General features: G+C 33.1%; 1 protein-coding gene across 2 annotated transcripts in view; it reads right to left on the bottom strand.

Annotated features, from left to right (window-relative positions):
- The window catches only part of LOC136828811 (arrestin domain-containing protein 2-like), a 355,899-nt gene that overhangs the window by 88,396 nt on the left and 240,501 nt on the right, over positions 1-27,002 (bottom strand). For both annotated transcript variants that reach the window (XM_067087043.1, XM_067087042.1), the window contains one exon: positions 5,426-5,543. In XM_067087043.1, the coding sequence (XP_066943144.1) occupies positions 5,426-5,537 (112 nt within the window). In that variant the 5' untranslated portion in view covers positions 5,538-5,543. The remainder of the gene's footprint in view (positions 1-5,425; positions 5,544-27,002) is intronic.

Below are 27,002 nucleotides of genomic sequence, written 5' to 3'. Positions count from 1 at the left end.
ATTGTGGGTTGCTGTTACTGATGCGATTCCTGTTCAGGAGTTCGTACCCATTCTACTCAGGCGGGAGTTAGGAGCTAATCTGGATTCTAGAAATAATAAAGTTTCTTCAGTGAAGTAGCCAGCCAGTCAAGATGGCTTAGCCTGTAACGCCTAAATGTTTCTTTTTCAGAATCTGCTTCAAGAAAATTTTAAGAGAGAGAGAGAGAGAGAGAGAGAGAGAGAGAGAGAGCTACGACTGCGTTCAGAATTACTGAAAAGCAGAATATTTGCTGTGCCAAATAAATTTTCACGTTTCCGCAAAAAGGAGCCCATGAAAGAAATGAAGGCCAAATTTTTCACTGAACCAAGAACGAATCGTTGGGAAATAACCCAACCTTTCATCACGCAGTTGCTTTTTGAGGGATGGTACTACGTCAGTTTATTTTGTGGAACGGTGTTTTCACGGTGACACTCGTATGAAGAGATCATTTTTGTTTGTTTTATTTTTTGTTTTATTATTTTTCATTCGATTATTATTATTATTATTATTATTATTATTAAAACAGTTTAAGCAGACCACTGAGCTGGCTAACAGCTCTCATAGGGCTGGCCCTAAGGATTTTTCAGTCGAAATGAGAAAAAAAGACTTGCGCTTGCTTATCTGTAATTCTGTGTGTGTGTGTGTGTGTGTGTTTTTTTTTTTTACATTATCAGGATATAAATGTTTAATCAATTATGTCATACTTATCTGATATACTTATATATACTTCATTATGGTGATTTACCAGATGAATTAACGAAACTCTGTCTTTGGTTAGAAAGTTGATCATTAAATTCATAGATTGTATCCCGAATACAGAAATTAGTGCAAATCATTTGAACAGGAGACAAGTGCAATAGTATATAGTGAATGTGATAAAGATAGTGAGGATTCTATGTATGCCCCCATGACAATTTCTTGATCATTTCAACTGAAATTTTCCAAAGGTAAACTAACATTATTTCGGTTCCGAATACCAGTTTGAGCCTCTATAATGTCAGATACGTATTCACGTCAACCCAGGTCACAGAGTTGAGTTCTGGGTAGCCAACACAAAACAGTTTTTAGTGCTTAGGCATTATTGTCGTAGAAAAGCTAGGATTAGTACTGGAACATACACACACACACACATACTTTCATTTATATACATATATATATATATATATTATATATATATATATATATATATATATATAGATACATATATGTATATAGATATATACATATATATATATATATATATATATATATATATATATATATATATATATATATATATATTATATGGAAATGAACACACGGGAAAGTGCTTCACAGAAATAAATTTCTGACTCACCAAGGGACCGAACCCCGGTCTTTCGAGTGAGAGTCCAGGGCATTAGCAATTCGGGCACGAAGGTCATAAAAGGAAAAAGAAGCGGCCTTGCCATCAGAACAGTGTGAAGCGGAAAATTATGCTTCCGTTTGCAAACCTTTTAAGCTCCCCATCATTAATGCTTTAATCAGGATATTTCCAGTTCCCGGGGAATCTAGTTCCCCCGAGTCAAAGGCTGGTCTCTGAGACCTTGAGCACAAGGCAAGACCATGATTAATATCTCGGTGAGGTCCTTGATGAAAATCATAACTTGCCCTCCAGTCGGGAGTTGGGAAGGTATAGTGTGTGAGATGGCGGTGTGGGCTGTCCTAAGATTAATTCCCCTTCCGTTTTGCTAAGTGATTCAGAATGTAATAATCTGACACTTTTACTACTTCAGCCCGACTACCATTACCGCAGCAAAAACAGATAATACTACTAATAATATTACTGTTAATACTTACGTAAGTAAAAGTCAAGGCCATGATATCTAATGGTGTTGGGGGCGTGTCTTGTATTGAGGCATTCATAATAATATTAATAATATATAATAATAATAATAATCATCATCGTCATCATCATCATCATAATAATATTGTTTACTTCTTTTCGTATAGAATTTTTCAAAGCATACATTCCGATGATATATATACAGTATATATATACAATAATACATTTATATGTATATATATATATATATATATATATATATATATATATATATATATATATATATATATGTCAACGAAATGTATGCTTAAAAAAATTCGATACGAAAAGTAAACAATATTATTATTATTATTATTATATTATTGATATTATTAGGAAATGCCTCTATACATGACACGCCCCCAACACCGTTAGATGTTATGGCCTTGACTTTTTCTTATGTAAGTATTAACAGTAATATTATTAGTAGTATTAGCTGTTATTGTTGTGGTAATAGTAGTAAGGCTGAAGTAGTAAAAGTGTCAAATTATTACATTCTGAATCACCTAGCAAAACAGAAGGGGAATTAACTGCTATCATACGATCAAGATATCACCATAACGAACGATAATTTAATCGCTTATGACCCAACTTAGAGTAAAAAGACAGTTAATAAGAATTAAAGAACTCTAAAACCTCATATATACTGTTTAATTACCAGAGTACTGTTCTTATTTCGTAAATACTTATATAAACTTGTCTTCAGAGGGAATGTGGGTTAATTGGTAACCCGTGGAAAATGTATAATCTGTTCTTAGGTAATGATTTAATCATAAAAATTAACGTAGAGACTGGTTTATATAATAGCACTAGTTCCATTAAATCTTACGTTAATGTAGATATTTCAAGTTAATCGGATTAAAATACTGTTACGTTACACAAAAAAAACTGTCTGATATCCTCCCGGATACGAATCTCTCTCTCTCTCTCTCTCTCTCTCTCTCTCTCTCTCTCTCTCTCTCTCTCCATTGTCCTTGAAATTCTATTATTACACCTCTCTCTCTCTCTCTCTCTCTTTCTCTCCGTTGCCCTTGAAATTGTTATATTATCACACTTCAGTGTCTCTCTCTCTCTCTCTCTCTCTCTCTCTCTCTCTCTCTCTCTCTCTCTCTCTCTCCCCGTTGTCCTTGAGAGTCTGTTATATTATTACAACCTTTCGGTCTCTCTCTCTCTCTCCATTGTCCTTGAAATTCTGCTATCTCTCTCTTTCTCTCCACTGTCCTTGAAATCTGTTATATTATTACACTTCGGTGTTTCTCTCTCTCTCTCTCTCTCTTTCTCTACATTGTCCTTGAAATTCTGCTTTATTATTACACTTCTCTCTCTCTCTCTCTCTCTCTCTCTCTCTCAACATACAATTATGCACATGCCTTCAATGATAATTAACATAATTCCTTCGCGACGATAAACACTGAATTCTCTATGGAAAATGGTATTCGCCCAAGTCTAGTCGACAATATTTATTCGCGTCAAGAATATTCACACTGCCACTGTTCACAAAGCTATTTAAACACCCTATGACTGACAATCATCCCTTTCCCGTAATCAATATTCGTCCCATCTCAGTGTTCGAGGAGCTCAGGTAATCGTCTGGATTTGAGGCAATAATGGTAACAAGATGAAGCAGCATCATCCAGATTCCCATGCTGCCTTTAACTGAGACACGCTCGACAGAGAGAGAGAGAGAGAGAGAGAGAGAGAGAGAGAGAGAGAGAGAGAGAGAGAGAGAGAGAGAGAGAGAGAGAGAGTTTAGATGCACTGTATATTGGTTCCTTTGTCTTGGGTTACCTCGGCTGGTACTCCCCTTTAAAATAATTCCAGAGGTCTCTCTCTCTCTCAATGCTGTTCTTTATCACTGTATGTAAACCAAAGACCCAGGTTCGAATCTTGACTGAAGGAGATGCACCTACCAATTATAATTCCCCTTCTTGTAAAATTTTTCTAAGGTACAGCGAATTCGATATCGATATATTAGGTATGCACACACACACATATATACATAGAATGTATATATATATATGCTTCATAAGGATTACAATAAACTTTATATGACTCATGAAGTAACACGACCTTGATTTTCAGCAGAGACGTAACGTGCATATAAAATATTCTACCGTTCAATCATTTGATCTGCTTACCTTGAGTTTTGTCTTAAAAACAAGATAAGAAAGAATAATAGCTCTTCAAGATCCCCTGAACTTTAGTATACCTGTTCGATCTGACAGTACATCAAAAGGCACTATAAATCAGTTGATGTCATGAAACGTCTTATGAAAAACCTTTACACGTTAGAGTTGTTTCTTTTGCTCAAATACTTTGTATTTCATTGAACTCTGGTAACATTTCGCATTTAAGTAAGCATATATAATATTGTGACAATATCTGTTGCAACCCATCGTCTTATTTTTTTTACGATTACATACTGAGCAGGTGAGATTCTCTCTCTCTCTCTCTCTCTCTCTCTCTCTCTCTCTCTCTCTCTCTCTCTCTATATATATATATATATATATGTGTGTGTGTGTGAGCATCAAAAGGAAATCTTAAAAGTAATTCGTTTTAATCAACACCAAGAATCTCCTTCGTTATACGGAAGACCCCTCGTGGAAGGAAAGCCGCAGGGAATCACAAAAATAATTTTTTAATTTCCACCAGCCAGGCACTCAGGATGTTTGCAATCATTTATGATCTTGGGTTTATTTTGCATTAAAACCTCTATAATTTGTTTTTGTTGTCACATTTACTTGAATCATTTCCAACGTAAATAGACACCCTTCCATTAATGAACTACGTGAAAAGAATTTAACAAAATTAAACAAGACTCTATGTAAAATCATAAAAAGTATTCATTTAATTTCCACCAGGATGTTAGTTATCACATATCATCTTGGGCGTTCTTTGCATTAAAACCCCTTTTCATGTTTTTCATGTTTTACATTTATTTAAATCGTTTCCAACACTAACAGACACTCTCCAGACATTGATCTACAACGTTAAGTAAAGTCATGAGTACATAACTTCCGGATCTCTGATATGGTAAAAAGAAGCGAATTTAAATGGTGGAAGGCGTTAAGTACAGCCAGGAGGCCATTAACTTCACGAAAGTAAACACGAGCGAATTTAAATGGTGGAAGGCGTTAGGTAAAGGCAGGAGGACATTAACTTCACGACGGTAAACACGAGCGAATTTAAATGGTGGAAGGCGTTAGGTAAAGTCAGAAGGACATTAATTTCACGATGGCAAACGCAAGCGAATATAAATGATGGGATGCGTTAAGTAAAGTCAGAAGGACATTAACTTCACGATGGCAAACACAAGCGAATATAAATGATGGAATGCTTTAAGTAAAGCCAGGAGGACATTAACTTCACGATGGCAAACACAAGCGAATATAAATGATGGAATGCTTTAAGTAAAGTCAAGAGTACACTAATTTCACGATGGTAAACACAAGCGAATGTAAAAGATGGAATGCGTTAGGTAAAACCAGGAGTCCATTAACTCCCCGATCTATCAAATGGTAAACACAAGAGCATTCAAATGATGAAATATAAAGGAGACTCACCTCTAAGCTTGAAATTTTCGACTGTGTTCAAGATAACTTGGCCTTGTAGCGTCTCTCCTGCATAGTACATCTCCTTCTCCAGTCGAATGTCGAATTCTCGTATATAGTCCATTGTGACCTAGAAAATAAAAGATGCATTAGTGAGACTGTAATACCAACGAGAGAGAGAGAGAGAGAGAGAGAGAGAGAGAGAGAGAGAGAGAGAGAGAGAGAGAGAGGCAGGGGCTGGAGAGAACACAAATGATGTTTTCAAATACCACATGAACACACTGAGAGAGAGAGAGAGAGAGAGAGAGAGAGAGAGAGAGAGAGAGAGAGAGAGAGAGAGAGAGTAGTGTTAGGCTGGAGAGGATATGAAGTGTAACAAAAAGATGAGACTGTGTTATCGATGAGAGAGAGAGAGAGAGAGAGAGAGAGAGAGAGAGAGAGAGAGAGAGAGAGATAGTAGTGTGGGTTTGATAGAATATGAAGTGTACTAAAGAAACATATTAGTGAGACTGTGATATCGACGAGAGAGAGAGAGAGAGAGAGAGAGAGAGAGAGAGAGAGAGAGAGAGAGAGAGAGAGAGAGAGAGAGAGTATACTTTGTATGATATTTTCAAATACCACATGAACAGAGAGAGAGAGAGAGAGAGAGAGAGAGAGAGAGAGAGACACACACACACACAAAGTATACTTCGTATGATATTTTCAAATACCACATGGACAGAGAGAGAGAGAGAGAGAGAGAGAAATATAAAAACTACCTCAAAGTGATTATACGGGCGAATTGGTGTTAGCTTGCAAATTATTTTCCCCCTTGACATCCACACCCTCCGCCCAGCAACGAATAAACGAATTAGACTCAAATTTCCTGAGGACAAAATATGAATACTACCTATGAGATTGTGGATTCGGGCAATTATTATTATTATTATTATTATTATTATTATTATTATTATTATTATTATTATTAACATACGTAATTAAAAGAAAAACTTACAAAGGATAATGATAATATGTCATGACTGATGGAGCTTGGTGTCGTGTGCGATCCCATTCAATACAAAACATTTGGTTACCAAGTTTTTAAAAACATTCAACCTTGTTTATTATAACTGTCAAAATGCAATATTTAAACAAAAATGTAAATAAGTACAAAATGGAAAGTATTTTATCGAAGGATTCTTGGCGATGGGGAGAGAAGGAATGCAGGGATGACAAAAAACAGAAAAAAATAAGTAAAAAAATGTCATTGAAACTGCTTTGTCAAAACAATCACACTAATGTTACTCAGACTTCTCTTTCTTTAATATTTTCTCGACTTATTTTCTGGTTCAAAATAATTCTGCAATCTCCCTACTTTGTCGCAGGTTATTAGGTTAAACCCAGCTGTAATGATAAAACTTCCAATCTTCTATTTCATATGCCCTTCTCAGCTTCAAGTGACTTCCCAATTTTTTTTTTTTCGGAAATCATATTATATTCAACAGCTCATTTAAATATATACTGACATTTGGTTTTGATGTTCTGTACAGACACGAAAAAAATTATTTTTTCACTTAGGAATGCGGGATAGGTAGGAGAAGCCAAGCAATGCATAAAAGCACTGTTATTACCATAAATTTGTTTTTGATCGAGAATGCCATGCATTATAATCTATGTGGCCTATAATAAATCAGCATTTTGAACATATTTGAAATATCCATTTCCTTTATCACAGAGTTTGTTGGGTTCAAATAATTTCCTATATTTTGTTTCCTTTGTACAGCGTCCTTGTGTCTGTGCATTTATGCCTGAGAGCGAGAGAGTACTTCTTCTATACGTGGTTCGGGAAAAGTATTTGATTACATTTAATACATATATCCAGAATATTAAAGTTTATTACATATACGTCTAGATATTGCTTTAATTCATAAGCCAAAATGGTTTCTTGTGATGAAGTGTGTATGGTTAGGATAAAGTATTGTTGATGATAGTGAAAAATTAAGTTTTATATAGTTCACTTACGGTATTTTGTTATTATTATTATTATTATTATTATTATTATTATTATTATTATTATTATTATTATTATTATTATTATTATTATTATTATTATCCTAATCATGGTCATTACTATTATATTTGTTCTAAAGAGTCCACAATAATGAAGATGAACCCAGAGAAGGGTTCGAAAGCTTTTATAAAATTCTACTCGAGCCTTTAACAATTATATTATTGTGGACCCTTTAGAACATTTACGAACTCCTGTGATAGAGAGTTTTTCTCCCAACAAAATTATTATTATTATTATTATTATTTTTATTATTATTATTATTATTATTATTAAGACAAATCATAAAAACATATTAAACCTATGAAACTGAAAAGTAATGCAAATAAAGAATTACAGAAACGGCCGACAAATGAGACACCTAAAATAAAATTATTTCGGAATGCAATTAATCTGTGACGAACACGTGGACAAATACATGTTTAACAACGTCATTTATATGAGAGGAGAGCATTCAATTATGTACGACCTAGAATTCTTTCCTAAATATGAACGTGATTTTATATTTTCACGTTTTGTCGCACGCTTAGAAAATGTTTGTAAGGGATCCGAAGATTGGGAATGGTTGTGCTCGACTGTCCCTGAGTTTTTGAAAAACATATAATGGTTGTCATTTGAATATAAAATGATTAAAAGAATTTAGATATACACGAGTGCTTGTGCTAAGGATTGTCGGTAAGTGAATGAACTGAGGTTTTGTTTGTTTGAGGTAAAATTAAGTTAAACATTCGTTGAAACTACAAATGGAACAAGTAATAAGCATGTTGCCATGAGTTCTATATAACTGCTAAAAACAAGCACACACACATACACATATATATACACACATATACAGTATATATATATACATATATATATATATATATATATATATATATATATATATATATATATATAATATACACTCGATTGTCATTCATTATTATTACAAGGTGCATATGACAATCAAAATATGTCATATTAAATTTTCATATTTTTCTTAAGCAAACAAACCTGAAAATACATCTCAAATCATTTATCGAGAAATTGGTACCATATTTGTAATCTTATTTCTTCCAGTATTCATTCATTCCTTTCAGACTTTTTTTTCAAACTTTAAAAAAGGTGTTTTTTTTGTCATTCATATTACCAATATGCTCGTCATAATCTACTTGCTGAATACTAATAACAAAATTAATTAAACTTTCAACCTGCCCTTTAGCAATATGCGTTTATTAATTTTCAGAACTTTTTTAACACGATTAATTAAATCTGTATTACACTGCAGCCACTTAAACATTTTGCAAAACTAAAAGCACAATGAAAACCGAATCCTAATAGTGAATAACTTTTTTTGCTCTTGAATTTTGACGTACTCTGACCAAAACTCTGAAAACCACTGTTACTTGTGTGTCTTACATGACATTATCAATACCATATCAATACTGGCTGTATAGAGTTTAACTTAAATGTTAAAGAAAAGACTGTATTAACCGAAAACTTATATTGAATGACAAATCTGCCCTAAATTGAAGACTGCAGTATCTGCAAAAATACAAAAAAGAAAAATTGTAGATACTGCAGTTTTCCCTTGCCTTACTACTGATTTTGCAGATACTGCAAATGGGACCCCCTAAATACCCGTGGAAACACTGAAGAATCATTCTGAAACTGCAGTGACTTGTGTATTTTGTGTTTCACGAGCCCAGTAGGTGGCATATCCCAATTTCGAAAATTTTGCAGATACTGCAGTTTTCTATTTTAGGGCAGAAATGAGAATGTAAAGAATTTCATCCATGAACCTCATTTTATTTTGAATTTTTGTTATCTGCAGTATATAAAAAGACAAATGACCGAAGCATGACTAGAAAATAGTTCTAGATTTCTTAAACTGAGTAAAAGCATTACATTTCATGAATGTAAGAGGGCAAAGAAATATACCCAAATCCCTCCAGATCTGGTTTTCAAAAGTCCGGAAGATCTTGATGTTCGTAAGTGGAAATAAAATAAATATCTATGCACAGATCTGACGTGAGGAAACTCCATTAAGTTCGGGTGTCTCCCCTGGGGTTGGGTGGATTCTGTGCCCTCTGCGCTTTCATCCTCCAAAGGTCAGTGAATAACTCCTCTCTCTCTCTCTCTCTCTCTCTCTCTCTCTCTCTCTCTCTCTCTCTCCCCCGAAGGAGAGGCTAAAAGGGTCTCCAAACTACCGCAGCAATGAATTTTTAATCACCGGTACCTTCCCCACGACTTCAGGTCTTGTCCTTCTAGTGGTTTTTCTTAGGAAAATCCAAGAGATAGCCAAGGGCAGCATATTCGTCCCAATTCATCATTATTTCCTATGATATTGCCTTTGGTAACCCCGCCCTATTTATTACTAACCTTGCCCTATTCATTACTAACACTGCCCTACTTACAGTGACTATCAAGTTTTGGAACTTGATCAGTGAAATTTTTGTCAGAAACATCAACATTTGCGATCAATACAATTTTAAGCTTTTTGAAAATTTGTAATTTAACTGACAAAATATAAACAAAAAATTATAAGTAAAAACAAATCCTTCGGGCCAGCCCTGTGAGATCTCATGATCAGCTCTGTGGTCTGGAAAAACTATTTTAATAATAATAATAACTTAGGAATATGAACTGAATTAAACATGCATACGTTTAGCAAAAATAAAATACGTGTTTTACGCTGCCTTCGAAATATCAAACTAGAATGCTTCTGAGATTAGATAAGGCGACTCATCTGGCAAGGGACACGAGTGCAGTCTGACACAAGACCAATTGACACTAACACAAGCAATAACAGCAGCGAGAACTTAGTTTGCCTGGCAATAATTGCATTCAGTGCGAATGCAATATAACAAACTTTAATCTAAAGATCTCGGTCAATTTGCCCTTATCACAGTTGCTGACGTCATACCCAATCTAGTATCGCAGTCCTTTAATGGCAGGAAACGCGACGAAAAATAATTATATAATAAAAAAATGAAACTGTAATTCATAGTTATAATAATATATTGATTTGATTATGTGATAAAATGTTATAGAGGAAGACCAAACGGTAACATATGATAACTAAAAAGGCCAGACAGGTTGCAAACCTCCACCAAGGCAACTGTATGTGTGTGTGTGTGTTTTTGTAATTGATTTAAGAAATATCTCGAGAAGGAAAGAACGGATTTTGATAAATTTACCTGTAAACAGTCGTTGCGTAACTCCTTCTAGACGAACTTTTCATGAATAATATTGAAAATGAACGCGTACTTTATATTCCAAAAACTGAAAAATTTTCGTTCGATTCCCACAGAATATTAATCCCCCAAAAGGTCGACTAATGAATGCTTTTACTAGGTTAAATTCAAAATCGTTCACTAACTTTCACTGTTTGACAGACAGACAGACAGACAGACAGACAGACAGACAGACAGACAGACAGACAGACAGACAGACAGACAGACAGACAGACAGACAGAAAATCAAGCTACAAGTATTACTCTCTTGGCTGAGGTAATGAAGTCGAGTGACTCCGCAAAAAAAGCAAAGAAATATTAAAAACTGTCACGGGTGATGCATCTCCTTGCCTCATTTCATTAGCTTGGTATGCATACGTCGAAACGTCTCGTTTTCCTTCTTAGGAAGGTGTTTTCTATTTGGAAAATAAAAACAGAGCGGTTGGACAGTTGGATGTCAACAGTAAAATCATGAAATTAAGCAAATATTTCCCTGGTTCATTGCGAAGACGTAAAGGATGAAACTTTTTTTATTATCTATCGTAAATTTCATATTGCAATGTTACAAAGAATATCATGTCAACTGGGATATTCAGAAAATAAGCATATTTCCTGGATTGACTGCGCATATGAAAAGAATGAAACTTTTTTTTTTTATCTACTATCTTAAGTTTCATGTCGCATTTTCATAACGAATTTCATAAAAATTCTAGATTAAAAGTGCTGTACTATAAAAACTCAGGAAACAGGCAATCATTAACGCACGAATTTTCCAATTCTATTACATGCAAAAACTTACTTGAATTGAAACCCCTTCCGTTCCATAATCTGCAGTGAATCACTTTGACTACTGCATTAATATAACATATCACTTCTGTCATACAATTACTGTATGATTAATTAGAAGCCATATTTCTGTGAAATCAAAATTACTTGTCAGCAGAACTTGCAACATCAAACCTTTCATCTCTCATTGATTCCCTTAGGACGTATTTGAATAATTTCTGCCTAGAAAATAAAGCACACAACTTGAACGCACTGTTGTATTCTGTAGCCTCTGCATTAATCTGAATTCAAAAGAACAGCCTCTTCACAACTCAGTCGAGGTCAAAAGAAATTCAAAATGATTTAAAGAGTTCCTTTGATCTGCAACATAAATATTTTATGGTCTCCAGAGGATCAATTTGATAAGCTTTGAAAATCCCTACCACTTGGGAAAACTCTGAATTATATCCAGTGTTTTCTAAATTGTTTTCATGCATATGAAAGAAAGTCTTTTCTGAAATTTTATCAGAAATACAAGAGATAATGTTTCCACGTCTTATAAAGAGATTCATCAACTTTAATAATGATGTTTTGCAATTGCAAGGCTTCAACCTTGTCTAAGCATGAACTTTCAGTAAGTCATCTACAATTTCTGAAATATTTCATCTAAAATAATCTTAGGATTGCCGTGGTACTTTTTCAAACTACGCATGTATCTTCAACGGATAACAAAACAAAGTTTAACCTAATTTCTTGTTCAACCTAAAACGCAAAACGAGTGTAAAATTTTTTAAATCTGTCTGAAATCCGTCTAAGACGTCGAACTGAATTCACTCCATACAAAATGGTACAAGTTACATAAATTATTACAGTTTGACCAACTGATAAATTTATATGATTTCGAATAAAGTTCATTTCTCCAGAAACTTGCCATTTCACATGACCCCTCCTGATATCACTCAAATGTATTCATTCATCCAGGTTGTAAACGCGTAAATGAGCATTTTCTCACGATCCCGTGAAAGAAAAGCAAAACCATTATATCCAGAAAATAAAGTATTATTATGCATTACGTTAATTTGCTTTCACATCATGGTTCTCTTACATACAAATACGCAAAGCTAATTTCTTTCAAGAATAAGAATAGCATATGGTAATTTCCTGATATATAATATCCTTTTTAAGACTGAAAACACTTAGAGAATTACAGCTTTATTAAGTAGGCTTTGATTCTACTTTCTACATCAAGGAAGTGTTTCATGTACTTGCAGAGTTTAATCTTTATATAGGTTTTAAATTCGCCTTCAAAAATTGTTATGTTAGTTTAGAACCTACATAGTGATATTTTCATTCTCTGGTAACATTCAGTGGCTTTTTAATAGTTTTATTACCATCAGCTAATCATAATGCACATTTTATTCATTCTTCATTGATTCTGCGTGCACCTGTTTGCAAGTCTTTATAATATGCAAACTAGAGAATGGCTGCTGTTTTTTTTCTGGATTTAATACATAATTTTGTTTGAATCATTAATATGTATCGAACGCAATGGCATCCATTGTCCTACAGCTTACATTTTTCATGATTTAATAACAAGATGATAATGACATAATTTAAACTAATACTGTATAATGCAGAGGAAGTTGACTTCCTTGTTTCTTTTCAGTATCAGCAAGTGTCTCGCATCTAATTTATTTTTAAAAACCGAGAAAAAATAGTTAGCTTCTATATACAATTTATCTAATAAATCGTAAAAACAGGTATTTAATTTAATCATAGAAAATATTTTCATTTTGGAAATGAAAATGGATATTTTTTCGGTACTACTTTAAGGCTGCATGGTACGGAATCGAGGAATAAAATTTCTTCCGCGAAAAAAAATAACCACAATATTCTGACCTGCAGGCAAATCGTAACTTCGGGTCGGAATACGAAATCTTTTCCCCTACATAAACCTTGCTTTTTTTTTAGCCTATTTTTTAATACAGTGAGCCTCGCTGTGCGTCAGGCTGACGTCACGGGACTCTTGCATGCTCTAGTATTGACGTAACTTAGGGAGAAAACTGATTGATTGATTTGTGGTTATTAAAACTGGCGTCACAACACGGGGAGAAAAAGCGCAAGCAAATTGAGTAGCGGCTTATATTCACTTCGGGTCATACACCAGAAGGAAACTTTAAATGTGCAAATGATATTTTTCAATTACTGATGAATGATTTTCTTTTTACTTGCTAAAGAAAAGTGAATTGAAAAATTAAAACAGTACGCTATACAGAGCCATAATGATGCTCTTTGAAATCAGTCAGACGGATACACGAGTAATCAGAATAAAACTACTTAGCATATTAGCATAATGGCCGTCAATTGATATTCTGTAATCAGAGGTACACTTCTGACCTACGTCATTTTTATGCAAGGCTACAGACGACCCTAATTGTTAATAGCATAAATAATGCGCCATGCGCAAAATTACCTTTTATTTTCGGGAAACAGAATCATCGGAGCGTGGGTCTATTCAAACCCCGTTGAATTTTAATATTACCCGGCAATGATTTCATTTACAGTTACTTTAATGGGAGGTGGTTAGGACACCACGCCAAAATGGAGTTAAAACAGGTTTAGTTGGTTGAATTGCAAATTGTAGTGAACTGCTTTATATGACAGAGATTCAATTAATATAATTGACAAGTATCATTGCCCGCAGCAGATGATTTAGATTTTTAGACAATATGGTTTGTGAAAATAATACTTCCAATATTTAAGAAAAAAAGTTAGGGGAATTATGGCTGCGTTTCCCAAAAAATCCCGCAACATTTGTTGACCTGAAAAGTGCATAATGTACCTGGTTGCTATTTACCTGTTGTGGATCCCAGATGGTGCAGAAAGATAGAGAAGGATAAAAAAAAAGTGGGCTTTCCAAAAAGTTTTATATCATCATATTATAATTGCACACAGGAGGCCTCAACATGTTTATTCTCAAAATAATTACCAAGGATGAAAATCTCTCTCTCTCTCTCTCTCTCTCTCTCTCTCTCTCTCTCTCTCTCTCTCTCTCTGTGTATGTGTGTATATATATATATATATATATATATATATATATATATATATATATATATATATATATATATATATATATATACATCACATCCACACAAAAATATAAATAATTACAAGGGTGAAATCTCTCTCTCTCTCTCTCTCTCTCTCTCTCTCTCTCTCTCTCTCTCTCTCTCTCTCTCTCTCTCTCTCTTGTATATATATATATATAATATATATATATATATATATATATATATATATATATATATATATATATATATATATATATATATATATATATATATATATATATATTTACAGATAGACAAATAGATAGATACACACTACGTATAAAGCCTTTCTAACAATGGATTTATGCGCATGGGAAAAATCTGATCTAATCATTCCATTGTTCTTCTCGCTAATGGATGCGTTGCTTTTTAAAGAGCCACTTTGGGGGTAACTCAATCAATTTCATAGCTACTCTGTTCCAAAGGATGAGCAATTTATAAATAATAAGCTCCATCTTCTCGTCTATAAGGGGAAGAGAAGTATGGTGGACGGACACATACGCAAACACACATATATATATACATATGGATGCACGAGAATAAATATATTCACATATATATACAGTATATGTGTTTATGTATGTATCTATTTATGTATGTGCACACACATATAACTATATATACATACACATACACACGCGCGTGTGTATTTGAACACACGCTCGAGTGTTTGTAGCAACGCGTCAGCCTGCGGGTGTATAGACAAATTGACAGCTAATTCTTAACCGATCGTTTAAAGTGGGCGAGGTATTCCCAGAAGGTTGCGTATAAAATTTCGTTCTGGAGAAAACGACTTGGAATCTGATAACGATTCGAAATATGCCCTTGTTACGCGATGCGGTTGACTATCACCTGATTCCTTCGCAATTCCGGAATTTGCCCCAAAAGGGAAAGTGTTCCTCGGATGAAGAGACGGAGGCGGGACTTGGAATGTTATGTGTCAATAAAAAGATGTTGCGTGTAATAAAAAAATGCTGTGTAAAAAAAGGGTTAAAAATGTGCTAAAAAATGATGTGTAAAAAATGAGTAAATAATGTTGTGTTAAAAAAAAAAAGTTGTGCAAAAATGTTATGTGAAAAAAGCTGTGTAAAATTTTTTTGTAAAAAATGTTGTATAAAAAATGTGCAAATAATGTTGTGTTAAAAAAGTTGTGTAAAAATGCTATGTGAAAAAAATGCTGTGTAAAAATTAGTGTGTAAAAATGTGTAAAAAATGTTATGTGTATAAAAAAAAAACTTGGAATGTTATATGAAAAGAAATTAAGAATAAAGGAAAACGTGTCTTTTACAGGCCTTGTTATTTGTTAATCTGTTTTCTTTCTTAGTAAGTGATCTCTTCATTCTGTATTTCCCATTACCTGCTTTTACTTAATAATAATAATAATAATAATAATAATAATAATAATAATAATAATAATAACAGAAACAATTGAACAGGGGTTACCTGACCAACACAGTTAGAAGAATCTGGTGTATACCAGTTTCCTGTGGTTGTCTTTACACTCCCTCCACTAATTTACCGCCTAGTAGGACTGATGAGGGATACGGAGTAATATTTGAAAGTCTCCTTTTTATGTTTAACTTTGTACATAAACATTTTTAACACTACTGTGGCTTTTAATTCTCGATATTATACCCTCGTTACAGGGTCGTCTTGTTTCAATAATAGTAAATAGTTGGAATGTTGTTCGCACTGTTCATATAGACAATCGGAAATACACACACACACACACACACACACACACACACACACACACACACACATATATATATATATATATATATATATATATATATATATATATATATATATATATGAAATTTTTATATGATTTTTATATACAAATATTTAATATCAAATATACCTATATAGAATTATATTTATATAATGATAAATGAATATACCCTTATGGACCCGTTCGCGACTCCAGTGGACGTTGCCACCGCGTGGTAACGTCCACCGGAGTCGTTGAACGGGTCCATATATATATATATTTATCACTTATATAAATTCCCCTTATGATATATCCATATCGATATTTGATATTAAACGACACAAACTCATGCCAATGATATATATATATATATATATATATACATATACATCTTATATTTTTATATATATATATATATATATATTATATATATATATATATATAACCAAATAATATTCATATATATATATATAATTTATCACAAACTCATGCCAATGAGGTCTACGAATATATCATCAAATTTTCCCCTGTCGTTCCAAATAATATTCAGGTTATATAATTTTGGTCGTTCCCAGCAGGAATATAAAGATGAAAAAAGTTCATAAGAGTAAAGAAATTCTTCACCACTTTCTTTTATACAAAGAATTCGCTAATAAGAATTTAAACACATGCCAACGGGGAAATGGAGAATTTAGGAAAGAAAAATTACACGCAAATTCTATTAAAACGTCTTCTGACTAAAGAGAATAGTCCATAAAAGATTTTAGAAGCTTGTTTCGTGTGGTATTTCTTTTCTTCTTCATGCTTCTCAAGTTAATCAAAATTATTCATTAATTTCTAAAGGTCGAAGTCTTGGCATATTTTACGTTTACAGCCGTTAAAGATGGCGAGATTTTGCTGTTAATATTATAATTCATCAGCCTATGAAATGTAAATGTGCATATATTCATATAATAGTAATTTTTGTTGCACTGCTAATACTCTTTATGAATGCCGAGTAGGATGCACATTAGTGAACCGAAAAATAAACATACAACATTTATCACAATAAATATAACGAGAGAGAGAGAGAGAGAGAGAGAGAGAGAGAGAGAGAGAGAGAGAGAGAGAGAGAGAGAGAGAGATTTTAATTATGAGCAATCGGTGTCACAACACAAAGTCAAACACCTAGACAAGCTTCAGGAAAATCAAGTGATATATTTTCGCGTCAAGGTCTATTCATTCATATACACTACGTAATATTTGCACATAAAGATTTCATACGCACTTTTGCGCAAAAACTTCTTCAACCATACATTCACCAAAGTGATCCATTCATGAAAATAACCAGGATTTGAAAATCATAAAACAAATGTAGCTATTAAAAAGATTAGATTGGGAGAAGGAGTCAGCTCTTTCCAATACTAGGTAAAACGTTCATACACGCCACTACAATTGCTAATGCGCAGTTACGTTACGCTGAAAACGTGCGGCAGAAAAATAGTATATAAAGGGTAAATGGAATAATGAAACAGTTAAACAGGAAAATCAATAAAAATAAAACGAATCGCAAAATTAAGTACAGAAGTAGTGATAAACTAGGATAAAGACTCCAAAAAGAGGAAACAACTAAAAATGAGAATGCTGAAAGACATCACTGACAATATAAAGTAACCAAAAATGAAGGAAAAGACTAGCGAACAAACAAACAATAAAAAAAACTAAATAAAGAAATAGTGATAATAAGGAATAACTACCCCAAAAAGAGAAACTGACTAGAAAATGAGAATGTTGAAAGACATCTCTAAAAATATAAAGTAACTGAAAATGAAAGAAGAGAAATGAACAAATAACCGGGAAAAGAAAAGACGCGCGCGAGCGCGAAATGACGCAAAATAATATTAAACGGAACAAAAGGCCTTATCGATTTCCCGATAGACAGAAACGACTCCTCCGTCAGCTGAGTCATGTGGCCTTGAGGCAGACAAACTTCCAGATTAAGTAATCGAAGACAACTACAAATAATTCGGAGCGCAAAAGGAGACGAGACATTGTGTGATTCATCGATCCTCTCTCAGTTGCGTATTATTATTATTATATTATTATTGCTATTGTTATTAAAAACAATTGCTGTTTCAAATGCCCTAAACGACGGACTCCTTCCATATTATTATTATTATTATTATTATTATTATTATTATTATTATTATTATTATTATTATTATTATCAAAACCAATTGCTGTTTCGAATTCCCTAAACGACGGACTCCTTCCATACAGTAATTATTATTATTATTATTGTTATTATTATTATTACTATTATTATCGAAAACAATTGCTGTTTCAAATTCCCTAAACGATGGACTTCTTCCATATTATTATTATTATTATTATTATTATTATTATTATTAGTAAAAACAATTGCTGTTTCAAATGCCCTAAATGTGGGGCCCCTTCCATTATTATTATTATTATTGTTAAAATGCCCTAAATGATAGACTTCTTCCGTATTATTATTATTAAAAACAATTGCTGTTTCAAGTGCCCTAAATGATGGACTTCTTCCATATCATTATTATTATTACTATTATTATTATTATTATTATTATTATTATTATTATTATTATTATTAAAAACAATTGCTGTTTCAAATGCCCTAAATGATGGACTTCTCCCATATTATTATTATTATTATTATTATTATTATTATTATTATTATTATTATTAGTAGTAGTAGTAGGAGTAAAAAGCAATTGTTGTTTCAATTGCCCTAATTGAAGTATATACATATGAATACATACAAATAATACACACTTACAAATATATATCATATATATATTATATATATATTATTATTATTATATATTATTATTATTATATATTATTAAAAACAATTAGTCTGTAATTGGGCAGCTCTTGGAAATCTTAGCTTAATGATAAATAAATGCCAAGATGGACATTCTTTATTCTTTCGAGGTATAAAACCTCATCATCAGGCTTGACAAGGATGAGAATCAATAAAATTACAATAAAATGAATTGTCATAATAAATCTTCAGCAAAAATACAGACACAGAAATTTTGGAACACAGAGGTCTTTCTATTAGAACTAGCTTTCCCCTTTCCAAACCACCCTTTTCTGCCATTAGAGAACACAGTTTAGCACAGGACCAACTGACCTGGATTTTCGGGTACTGTCTTTTTGTTTGACCTTTTAATTTCAGAGTCGCTGACTATTAAAAGATGAAGCTGGAATTGAACAACAACTCGTCTGGTATTCAAAGCTATCGTGTAATTTAGTACAATTAGGTGTTAAATATTTTACAGTTTGTTTACATTTCACTATAGTTTTATTTTCATGTTTTTATGTCTGTGTTTTTAATTTTTCGTTATTTTACGTCTCACCCTTTTAGTTTGTATTTACTTGTTCATTTTATATTTCGTTTGTATTTTTGCTGAAGATTTATTATGACAATTCATTTTATTGTAATTTTATTGATTCTCATCCTTGTCGGTTTTTTCAGCCTGATGATGAGGTTTTATACCTCGAAAGCTTGTAATAAAGAACAATATTATTTATCATTAAGCTATATATATATATATATATATATATATATATATATATATATATATATATATATATATATATAATGAATTTACAACATTTTGACTCTCTCGCATCATTCTGGATACGCTTATCACAACAAGACTTGTATTCGAGTGGGCGAATAGACGAGATTTTCACCTTCGGTGGCAGAACTCGACTCCGCACATGAGAGCTTCCAGCGAATAGCTTATACATAAATAAATCTACTGAAATCTTTTAAGTAAAATAAATACGATTTCATTTTTCATTTGTATTTAAGTTGATTGCACCCATTCGCACCAATGAAGTCTTAACTTCTAGACTTCCTCACACTTATTTTTGTTTTAGTCTTCTAACCCTTTCTAAAACGAAACACAAATGCTTCTTTTTTCCTTATAATGCTAAGATAGTCATTATAAGAAACATTATGCTTGAGCGTTAACAAAATGACGCCAGTTTCTGCAAGAGTACGTTAAAACAGAGGGTGGACCTAATTGCCTAACAAAGTAAGAATGAAAAAAAAAACTCATTTAGGGAGTAGTCTCCTACATATTAAAACGATCTCGTTTCTCAACGAGGACGTCAAAGAATACATAGTGACGTTTTGGCTAATGAAAAAGATAAACGAATGGAACTTATTTGCGAAACAGATTCTTCAATGCTTAAATGGTTCCGTTAAATCCTTGAAAATGACGTCAAAAAAAGAAGGTAGCATTTATTGGCTAACGAAAAGAGCAAATATATGTAAAATAACTTTCTCTTTCTCGGCGTTCCATTCCGTTCCTGCACTCCCGTTCTACTGAAGTGGCGAATGTTTTGTGTTTTTATTTGGTTTCCTCCTTTTACTCTTAATGAGGCCAAACTTAAATGGGAGAGAGTAAACCCTCAGACAGGGCGACGCAGAAGTCATTTACGTTTCGCTAATTTGTGCAGAGATGCGGTTCTCGAATTTTCTTGCAATTTTATCCTATTGTAATCATTGTGCTGAAATGTATAGCTTCATTTAATCGCTGCTTTAGAGAACTGTTTTCTTTATAGGATTCTCATCCGTTAATTTAACAGTTCGTATATCCTTTTTAGTTTTCTGTAAAAGAAAATTATTGTGCCGGCTTTGTCTGTCCGTCCGCACTTTACTCTACTGCACTTTTTCTGTCCGCACTTCTTTTGTCCTCCGTCAGATCTTAAAAACTACTGAGGCTAGAGGGCTGCAAGTTGATATGTTGATCATCCACCCTCCAATCATCAAACATACCAATTTGCAGCCCTCTAGCCTCAGTAGTTTTTATTTTATTTAAGGCTAAAGTCAGTCATAACCGTTCGTCTGGCAACGATATAGGACGGGCCACCACCGGGCCGTGGTTAAATTTTCGTGGGCCGCGGCTCATACAGCATTTTCGGTGGCCTTGATTATACGCTGTACAGGAAACTCGATTGCGCTGAAGAAACTTCGGCGCATTTTTTACTTATCATTTTTGGCCTAGCAGACAACCGCCTCTTCCACGGATGGCTAGCCATGTGCAACTTCAGATTTCTACGTGATTCGAAATTTGGCACCAGCGCGTTTGTTCCTTACATTATATCCTTATGTCATGGAGAAAGAGAGAGAGAGGGATATGTGTTAGATTGTATCTCCATGAATATGAGAGAGAGAGAGAGAGAGAGAGAGAGAGAGAGAGAGAGAGAGAGAGAGAGAGAGAGAGAGAGAGGTTTAATTATCCCAGAGTTATAATCAGAGGCTTGATTGTTTGTATTTATAAGCAAATGGGGGGGGGGAGAGGATTAATTATTCCTGGGTTATTGTCTTTATAACCGGGTGCTTTGTTGTTTGCATTCATAAATAAAGGAAGAGAGAGAGAGAGAGAGAGAGAGAGAGAGAGAGAGAGAGAGTTGCACTCCAGTCACTACTTTCTTAATTAAGTAGTGACTGGTGTGCATCTCTCTCTTAATTAAGTCATCATATGGGATAACACAGTCATAACGAAAATATCATCACGCGGCCCAACACAACCCGACCCAACACCCCAAAATTGGGCCCCCCCCCCAAAAAAAAAACTGAGTTAAAAAAATCCACAAATTGCAACGAGAGCACACAAAAGAAAAATCTCCACGAAGTCCCGAGTGATAAAACTGTCACAGTTTCTCGACGAAGTTTAGAAAAAAAATTCGCGAATTTCTTTTATCATGTATTTACGGCTTATTTTTTTGGACGACTGACCAAAATGTTCTGCATTCCCAAAAGGATAATTGAATTCAGGCGTCGGCAAAAAGAAATCTTTTCACATCGATGCGAATAAAATTTGAAATCTAATGTAGCTCAAACAGAGAGAAATTAGTTTTAGGTTTTTAGAACTTTTTTTTTTTATTTTAAAACAGAGAGAAATTAGTTTGAGGGTTTTAGACTATTTTTTTTATTTTACACACAGAGAAATTAGTTTTAGGGGTTTAGAACTATTCTTTTTTATTTTAAAAAGAGAGAAATTAGTTTTAGTTTTTTTTTTTACTTTATTAAAAGTTTTAAACTGAGAGAAATTAGTTTTTGGGTTTTAGAACTAATTTTTTTTTTATTTTAAACAGAGAGAAATTAGTTTAAGCTTTAAGTAGTTCATTTTCTTTTTGAATTTTAAACAGAGAAATTAGTTTCGGTTTTTGGTAGTTACTTTTTTTTTTTTACTTTAAAGAGAGAGAAATGTGTTTAGGTTTTGAGTAATTTTTTTTTTTTTTGTTTTAAACAGGGGGTAATCAGCTTATGGTTTTAGTATATTTTCCTATTTAATTTTAAACAAAGATCATTTAGCTTAGGTTTTAACAGTCTATTTTCTTTTTTGACTTCGCAGAGAGAAAAAGTAGTTTAGGTTTCTAATAATTTTTTTGGGGGGGAATCAAAAGCGAAATACTATTATGGTTCACATAATTAAAAGAAAATATTAATTAAAATCACTGGATTTTTGTCACTGCGGAGATTGTCATTCTATTTTGCATTTCCAACGCAGTACATCAAAATCAAAAAATAAATAATTCATCATAAAAAATGTTGATAACTCTTGCCAAAATATTTCGTTCCCTAACTAAGTCATATTAATTAGAAGTTCCGAATGAATATAGCCTTAATTATTAAGGGAGGGAGACTCATTATTCTATTTGCATTAATCAGGATGGCGTTTCCACAGAGACTATGAAGAATAGTTTCACATTTTCCCTTATTTTTGTTACTCTTTTAGTTTGTTTATTTTCATAAATACAGCAATAAGCGATTAAATACCAAGGAAGGATGAGTCATACTTTATATACCGTGAAAGCTAACGCAAATCACTTACAGCAATCATGTAGTTCTTTAAGGTAAGAATTCAAATATCATTCTATTTCACTGCAACAAGAAAAAAACACACACACACACACACACACACACACACACACACACACACATATATATATATATATATATATATATATATATATATATATATATATATATATATATATATATAAATATAATGTAATATAAAAATCAACACACAATCACGTGTGGAACAGAAATAAATTTCTGACTCACATCAGGATCGAACCCAGGTCTTTCTATTGAAAGGCGAGGGCGCTGCCCACTAGGGCCATACAAGTCAAAAAGAAGTTGGAACCTGATGGGAACTGCACTCAAGGAATTACCCAGGCAAGCTGGGTTGATCCTGATGTGTCAGTAATTTATATATATATATATATATATATATATATATATATATATATATATATATATATATATATATATATATGTATATATACATATATACATATATATATATATCTGTATGTATATGCATATACACACCCTATGTATATATACATACGTACATATCTACAGTCAATATGTATATATATACATATCTATATATGCACACACATATATTGACTACATAAATATACGGAGAGAGAGAGAGAGAGAGAGAGAGAGAGAGAGAGAGAGAGAGAGAATCACCGAGTTTTCCCTAAAAAATGTCACAAATCCCCGTCAAAATTTAAAGAGTCGAGAGCATCACTGATGCATTTTCATGGCGCCAAAAATTTTACGGCTCTTTAAATCCAAAAATGTAGGCTTTGATCAGCAGCCTTCATTTAGGAAACATGGGAATGCAGTCTCTTAAATCCTCCACTAGCATGTTTTGGGAAGTGCGCGGCACTTTTCTTGGGTCGTATCACGGCCCAGTTCAAGCGATTTTGCAAAATACAACGTCCCCTTCTTATGCCTCACGTTATTTATCTTGTGCAGCTCAAAAAAGCTGCGGTGAACTGATCCATTTTTGAAAAGAGTATTTTCATAATTGGTGAAGCAGTCTACAGCTGTTACTTACGGCAAGGTATATCTTATTGCCATTAATTAATTTCAGCTTTAACTTACCTTGAATGAAGTCTCGTGAGGTCGGCTTTTACTTTTCTTTCCAATTAAATCCTTTTAGAGAATTTTTATCTTTGAAAGTTCTTGGATTATATACCACAGCATTTGCCAGTCACGTGGCATGTAAACGACTGTAATAAATTTAAGACCTCTGCTATTAACTGGCTTCGAAAGTCACTTACTTCTCAACCTTCAAATGTGTGAACCCGCATCTGACTACTTTTATGAATCTAAAAACTCTCCGTGAGGGCCGCAGTTTTGTTCCTTGTATATTAACTGAATATTCGAGATAGGTTTGCCATTCTTCAAGGCGTGCCCGATGCTCTTCGTACACTGAAAGTTCTGCAGTATATGAATACGTGGAAAATATACAATGACTAACAATAACCCGTTAGGACTATCGGGTATGTGTCCTATTTACTATAATTAATCCTGCAATTATAGATGATATACAGCATGTTTTGCTGGTTACAGAAATTAACAGAGGAAAAATCACTTTCAGACACGTTAGATCGCTTTATGGTAATCAGATCTAAAACTGTGAATATCTCATTAATGAAAACAAGTCTTTGAAATATATATAAATAATGAAGACCAAACTCGTTAGTCGTCATCGATTTGAAACACCTTTTATGGCTGCCACTGATAGCCCTAAATGATTTTTTTTTTTACCGTAACTTTTCAATTAACTAAAAACTAAGTGAATATGACTGGACTTAATTAGCTCGACAGATGTTAATCATAAGAAAAACATGGTACGTTTAATCCCATCGTTAATTCAGTTGATTTTATTTTTTAATACTGGTGTTGAAAAGCTCTTCATACACACCCGGACACCTCTCTCTCTCTCTCTCTCTCTCTCTCTCTCTCTCTCTCTCTCTCTCTCTCTCTCTCCAGTTTTGCTCTTCGAAACCGCTAGAAAAGGTAGTATAAATGATTCCGAAAATTTCCAAAAAGTTCAGTTTGCGAGTGTTTTTTTCATCTTATCTTCAACTAGCTTATCATGCACTGATCCATATTCCCAACATTTGTTTACCACAAACTTTACTCTTGACGAAATTTGCTCTCGAATTCTCTTATGTAAACGTTTATTCTCTCTCACTGGTCTCTGCAGTCTCCCCTCATTACCCCAATCAGTACTGCTTCATCTGCAAACATCAGCCTTTCTCTGCCCTTTCGTACCACTCTTTACGGAATATAAAATAATCGTGGCAACAAACCAAAGCCTTGTCTTATACCCACTTTCACACCAGACTAGCCACTTCGCTGCCTAAATATTCTAAGGCATGTTTTGCTTCTATTATAAAGACTTACACTCTATGCTATTCATCCTCAATACCTTTCGTTTCGGTTCAATGAGAACCAATACTGCTGCATACAATTCTCTTCCTTTGTTCTCAATTATAACCAAATAATTCTTCATAGTAAACTAATTATCCACTGACAACTTGTCTAAACCCCTGCTATTCTTCCTGTAGCTATAATTCTATCATCTGTCTGCCCTTCTCAGCCAAAATTCTAGCCTGGATCTTCCCTGGTATACTAAGTAACGTTAATAGTTCTTTACCTTCTTTATCAGCCCTACCTTTAAATGAAGGCATAATTATGAACCTCTTCCATTATTCTGGACCCTTTACCTTAGTCTAGACACACTTAATACACCCTGTTATAACGCTCAATTCAAACTTTCGCAACACTGCTACAATATGCTTATTGTAATCCAATATATATATATATATATATATATATATATATATATATATATATATATATATATATATGTATATATATATATATGTTTATATATTCATAGTTATATATGTATATATAATATATATCTAATATATATACAATATATATTATATAATATATATAGTTATATATTTATATATACAGATACGTATGATATGTATAATTATATATCTATATATATATATATATATATATATATATATATATATATATATATATATATATATATATATATATATATAAAGATATTTTTCTGTATCCGTTTAATCGTTTTAGTTAACATTAGTCTTCTACATATGAACAACTGATCTGTTGACTATTTCTCCAACCTAATTTTAATATCCTTCTCATAGATATTTTTGATTTCGTGCAACTGTACCCAGGATACACAGTAGAGTTATATTGCAAAAGACAAGAGCGGTAAAGAACTACAATAATTCTTAGGATGAACAAATACCCTCGTGTCTCCCAACGCACAATGAAACAATGAAATTTTATTCGCACATCTTATATGAGGTTATTGTCAACTCAAATTAACAAGTTCAATGGATGCATCTCTCCAGGTTTTCATCCAAATATACCAAAGGTTATTAAAATAATATTCTTCATTTAATGCCATTTGCACAACCTGTTCCGGGCCGCCCCCCCCCCCCTTTTTTTTTGCTATAATCTTGCTTCATAACTGTCGCCAAATAATACTGTATCATCTATTAATACCAACGCTTCCTTTCAATTTACCAGAAACTTGTAAATGTTTTTGTCCTTCCCTTGACTCTTTTTATCACAAAGCCCAAAAATATTGACTGTCCAAGAAGAAATACCGCACCATTATCTAGGCCCACTTCTGCACAAAACTAAGCACTTTCACATCTACGTATTCTGAAATAGGATTCGTTTCTATCACTAAAACTTCTAATTACTCAGGAAATTACTTTGTACACGACACTGCAACTATATCACTTCTATCATAAAGTCCACATGTACATGATACAGCTTTTTTCTTTACTATCATAAATGTCACAACACTGTTTCTTCAGT

Source organism: Macrobrachium rosenbergii, chromosome 43 (genome assembly GCF_040412425.1).
Source record: "Macrobrachium rosenbergii isolate ZJJX-2024 chromosome 43, ASM4041242v1, whole genome shotgun sequence".
Lineage (NCBI taxonomy): Eukaryota > Metazoa > Arthropoda > Malacostraca > Decapoda > Palaemonidae > Macrobrachium > Macrobrachium rosenbergii.
The sequence above is the reverse complement of the archived record's forward strand: the minus strand, read 5'-3'. Positions and strand labels throughout refer to the sequence as shown.